Raw genomic sequence first — 6,018 nt, 5'->3', positions numbered from 1 at the left:
CATGTCTGCAGACTTACAACGCTAGGAAACGGGTTTCAATACCCGTGGTGGGAAGAGTACAGATAGCCCGTTATGTAGCTTTGTGCTTCACTTCAAACAAACAAACAATTATATACATTTAACTTAGACGGCAATAATTACTTACAAAAGATAAAAAAACTAAAATAATATAGTGTAGAATTATGTGGATTATAATTAATTGAAATAGAAAGGATTTATTCATGGAAGGCTTTAATGTTTTTATCAGTATAGCTTCTCCAAATTTTCTTCTGTTTATATCAGTTTCACTTCGTAGAATTTTAATGCTGTTTTCTGATATTGGGTGTTTGATGACTTTTAAATGTTTGAAAATACAGGACGGTCATTTGAAATTTTCTTTTACGTTTGTGTTTACTTTTCTCTAATTTAATCTAAATAAAATCGTTCACATGTGTTACATTTAATTTCACATATTATCTCTTTTGGTGTTCCTTTGATTCGAACAATTTCTTCCAACGATGTTCTTTATTTTTATTCGTAGCTTTCTTTACGATTAACGAGTTGATTTTAATGTTGTGCTTTTTTTCTTTATAAGGCGTTTCCATATTCAGGAAGGGCTGTTGCTGACATATTCAATAAAAGGAAAAAATTGTTTCATTATTTTCGTTCCACTGATTGTGCTTTTAACGTTTCCTTCGGGATAACCATTTTTATGAGTAAAAATATCAAATATTTTAATTAATTCATTGTTTAAATTATTAGTGTTACGTATGTTGAGCGATATTTGAATTATACATTTTAAGGTTCCAAGTTTTTGTTGTGGATGGTGTGAGAATTTCTAGCATCTTCTGCATCTGTTTTCTATAAACCCGGATCACAAAGCCGATTAATTTCCTATTGATATGAACATTAAAAAAATTATATTGTGGAGTCATTTTCAATATGAAGTGGGTGTCATCCTTTACTAGGGTTCTAATTTTAAATGCCAATTTTTTTAATATTTTTATTTGAAGAATATGACGTATCGAGCTTAGTGCTTTTCGTCAGATCGTACAACTTACAAAAAAAGGAACATCAAACTCATTCTCTTCAAATAAAAATATACAAAATCGGCGATTATTTAACCTGTTTTTTTTTAAATTTTGATATCTTTGGCAAAATAAAAACTAAAAGTAATGTTAAACCGACAATTCAACTTACTATGAATTAGGTTTTGTTTTAACGCGAAGCTACACAATGGGCTATCTGCTCTGAGTCTGCTATCGAAATGGAACTCTGAATTCTGCTGTATAAATTTCTCATTTGTAATATATATATATATATATATTAATATATATGTGTTACTTAATATCAACAAATGAAATAGTTACATCTGAGAAAATTTCATTATATTTATTAACCAAACATCGATTATATTTATACACTTAGTAGTCACAGATATATTTAAAAGAAACAATGCTTTAAATACTTATAATAACATATATAATACACACAAACACATAAATATATATATATATTAAGATCAATAGAGCAGTTCAATACCATATTCTGTGCAAGTAATTCTAAATCATAGTTTGAAAATGAAGTAATTATTTAATCCAAAAAATAATCAGGGCAATTCCTATTTAATTTTAGGAATTTCTTTAAGGTCAGAATACTCAGTTCAATTTTTATTTTCAACGTAGTCCAGACTAACACTTTGCTGAAACAACTAATAACTAATGAATTTATTCACAACAAATGTTTACAGATAATCAAAATAATAAAACCATGCAATGAACTGATAATGGATTCTAATTTTAATGTTTTATAAAGTCTGAAAGAAATTTTTGAAATTAATATTTTATAACGAACAAAATAAGTGAGATAGAGAATGGTCATGATTATGTTTTTGTGTAAATTATTTACTCATGCATTGCATGCTTGAACAGATATTCTGCAAGAAAGTCCACAGGATCATCAGGTCTTAATCGACAGCATTCTAACAATCCTTCTGCTACAGTAGGTATTACATGCTCCATCAGGTAGTTACGTAAAGGAGTGGACTGAGCTTCCAACCATCGCTTTTCTTCTCTCTGAATCTGGTTCAACCACTGAGCCCATTCTTCCTCTCGTATTCGTCGCTGTCTTTCTTCTTCCTCTTCTTTTTCTCTTTGTTTTATTGCCATTTCTTTTTCTTTTTTTGCCTTTTCTTCCATTTTCTTTTTGTATCGTTCTCTAAGTTCTTCTATAGAAGGACCATAATTGTGAGGTTTACCAATGATTTTGGTTTGTATATCATTGATATGTTCTTCAACATTAGCTGTCACATCAATCTGTACAACATGGATCTCCATTTCATCAAAATACTCAACAGCTGTAATATCGTCCAACTGTAAGTTTCTGTAATGTGCCAATTTATATAGAAATGTCTCCTCTGAGTACTGCTTCTCCTCAAGCTCTTCTTGTGGCATATTCATTGCCCTTTCTCGGAGAAATTCGTCTGAAGCATTTAAGTTGATTACTAGAGATGGCATAATACTGTTTTTATAAAGTGCTGACTCCTCTTCTTCTAATTCTTCTGCCTCTTCTACAACAGCAAACAACTCTCGAGCCTGTTCTTCAGTAGAAGGAAATCCATCCAATACAAATCCTTGGTTTTGACAAGGCTTAGAATTTATCATTTTACGAACAAACATTATGACATACTGATTAGGGATCTCTCCGTTGTTAGCAAGTTGACCTGATAAAATATCCTGTAGTTGTTCTTTTGCATTTTCCACTTCTTCATTGTTACTGTCTGTAACTTCTTCAGCTGCTTTTTCTTTTAGGTCTTCAAGCATTTCTTGAACAATCTTTTCTGTTTGGATTGGATGAAGTTTGTAATGTGCACATAAACTGTTTACAATTGTTGTTTTACCAGAAACTGGAGGACCAAGTACACAAAGACGAATTGGTTGTAATCCTCTCTTTTCTTTGTATTCTTGTACACAAGTTTTTATATTTTGAGTAAAACCATCTTTAGATACCCATGTCACAGACATGTCCTCTTCTACTATTTCAGGTTGAACATGAATGTTCACTTCCAGCATATCTAAAGCTTTGTTTGGTATATCTTCCACTGACAGAAAATATTCTTTTGGAACTCCTATGACTTCACCGGTTGTGAGTTCTAAACTTATGGCTTTAAATATATTATCTAGAGTGTTAAACCCTTCATCTACAGCAATTATATATCTGATGGACGGTTTTCTTTCAATTACATTTTGTAGTATGGAAGCTAGATCTTTGATATGTATCATTGGTACTATATTTTGTCCATCTCCAGGATATTGAATTACTGGGTTATTGTGCCAACCGCATTTAAACCAATAATGCAAAAAACCCTCACCTCCACCATAGGTAATTCCAGATGTCACAACATACATTACCATTTTACTTTTTTTGTCTTTCCAAGTCTGATAATTTCTTTTTCAGCAGTTAAATGTCTCTTGAAAGCAGGGTGTGCTCTTCTGCGCTTATATTCTTCTTCAGTTAATGGACTTTGTGGATTTTCTGGGTCTAAAGGTTTTGTTCGAGCCCAAGTAAGAATAGTAGAGACAAGGATGAATATTTTTCTCGATGTAAAACTTTCTGCAGTAGAATGAAGAGTTGACAACGCCCAAAGGGCTTCTTCAACTTGGTCTGGATCTTCAATATCAGTTATGTCATAAATAATAATATTACACTCAAGAAGGAGAGCCAATAATTTTTCCCTTTCTTCATTAACCAGTATTTGTTTGCAATGAGATATATCCAAATTCAGCATACCTAATGGTTCAGTTGAACATCCTAGTTCATCTTCTTTACTTTTGCTGTCAAATTTTGTTTTTGTTCCATAAACCTGGTAAACAAGACCTTGATCATCAGTAGTTTGTAATTGAGATTCGTAACTCACCTGTCGGTCTACACTAGTATTATCAGATAATGTGCCATTAATACGACTGTTTGCAAGAAAATGTGATATATTCCATCCACTATATGTATCGACATTGTTTACAAAAACAACTGGGATCTGTTTTATTGAGTTTTTCAGTGCTGCTTCATTGAGATGTTGCTCCATTTGTAATATCCCTCAATTATAAAGACCACGTGCTGTTTTTATTTCATCCCAGTTAATTTATCATACTTCAGAAAAGGGGGATTCTTAACAGGTGGCTAGCATCCTTCAGACAGAGGATATTTACATACTAGTATAAAAGGAAAAGACAGCTGTTAAATTACATTAACAAACACAGGAGAATTCATAAGTGTATCTTATTACAAGGTTATTGCCTCATCTGAATTGAAAATTTCAAAATAATTTTAATGAGAAATATTTCGAAAATAGGGTTATCATATTACGAACTTAACAATGATAAAATATCTAACACTAATGTTCATATTTTTTACTCTGTTAAATAACTAAAGTCGTATATATTAAACAAAACAAAGGAGCAATATAGCTTGTAATTGTTATTTTTTTAAATGATTTCTCTTCCGGTAAGGCTATACATATAGTATATTCTTTTGGGCTAACAATTATCGCGTTAGGCGCAAATTTATTTATAAATTATAGGCCTAGATTATGTTAGGCTCACTGTCATATCCTATCTAAAGCACATGTTAACAATAAATTTAGGAAATTATGTCTGACAGAATTTATCAAAATAATCACGTAAACTATAAACAATAAAATATTACTCGAAGTTACTTAAAATCAAAATCATACTAACCACTAGGCTTAAGTAATAAGTATGTTTATGTTGCGTTACTAAAGCTTAAATATAGGCAATGAAAATGAAGTTCAACATTGTTAATATTATAATATAAATTGACCTAGCATTCATTGTCATTAAATGATTAATGTCGCATATATATATATATCTAATAATGTTATAAACTATATTTTAATGTTGTAACTAACTAGAGAAAGTTGCGGGTATTAATTATAACGTTGAGATTAAAAGGTCTAATAAGAAATGTCTAGATCACTTACCAGATGTTTCTAAGGATATAACGTAAAGTTTTTCTAGTATATTCGAAGGTAGATTATAAATACGACATTCCGTGAAGCGTCGTTAAGAGAATGCTTTTAATATTGCGAGTGAACTAGTCAATGTGCTGCTGTTGCGGTTACTTTGTACAAGTAATTTGGTTTTATTTCTATAAATGTAAAAAAAATCACTACTTATACCTCCAGGAGATATAGGTTGTGATTTTTTTTACATTTATTGAAATGTTTCATAATAAACTCCAGTTGCGTTAAACAATGTTAAGAATAATAAGTTGGTTTTACTTACGTTAGTATAGTACAGTATGAAAGTAATATTTAATATTGGCCTACAGCAAGTTACAAATGTACAAGTGTTCAACTTCAAGCTTATAGAAACGCAAAAGGGGGAAATAAACTATTCTGTAATTATTATGTGGATTGGAAGTTGAATTATTTTCACCAGAAAATTTAAAAGAACCCATAAAGGAAAGGAAAGATCGCAACAATATAATATTTTAAGAGGATTCAAATGTTCTGGATTTACTCAAGATTCATCACAAAAACACGTCTGTGAATATAGGTCAAAAGATTCAAATATGTTAAGTAACGAAATTTCGAAATTTTTGGGTCACTTGTTTGTTGTCAGAGAGGCTATTCAAGCTTTGATCCATAACAACCATAATTAAATAGAGAAAGCAATGTTATTATATACTTGCGAAATAATTGTCATAATGACTTCTAAAAAATAGCAGAGTTGATATTCAATCTACATTTTATTTAACATATCTAGTGATGCTAGTACTATTAATTTCTATCCCCATTGAAATCAGCAACTCAAGATGGTAAAAGATAATTTCTGGAAAAACAAACAAACTTGCACTACAAAACCTACATTAAGTAAATAGACACATACTACAGAAAGAATTGTTGCGTCAGCGAGGTCACGTGACTAGTGTCACGCCACCTCTCGGACCTTCGGGAATAGTCGGGAGATTACTAGATATAGGGTACGCTGGTATATATATATATATATATATGTATAAGAG

General features: G+C 30.9%; 1 protein-coding gene across 1 annotated transcript; it reads right to left on the bottom strand.

Annotated features, from left to right (window-relative positions):
- Positions 1 to 1,835: 1,835 nt before the first annotated feature.
- Positions 1,836 to 4,060, bottom strand: LOC106459840 (adenylate kinase 7-like). Its single transcript, XM_022386383.1, is given in 2 exon segments — positions 1,836 to 3,404; positions 3,407 to 4,060. Coding segments are annotated over 2 exon segments (2,175 nt in total). The 3' UTR covers positions 1,836 to 1,883.
- Positions 4,061 to 6,018: the final 1,958 nt, after the last annotated feature.

This window comes from Limulus polyphemus, unplaced genomic scaffold (assembly GCF_000517525.1).
Source record: "Limulus polyphemus unplaced genomic scaffold, Limulus_polyphemus-2.1.2 Scaffold667, whole genome shotgun sequence".
Lineage (NCBI taxonomy): Eukaryota > Metazoa > Arthropoda > Merostomata > Xiphosura > Limulidae > Limulus > Limulus polyphemus.
Note: the sequence above shows the minus strand (reverse complement) of the source record. Positions and strands in the feature narration are given on the sequence as shown.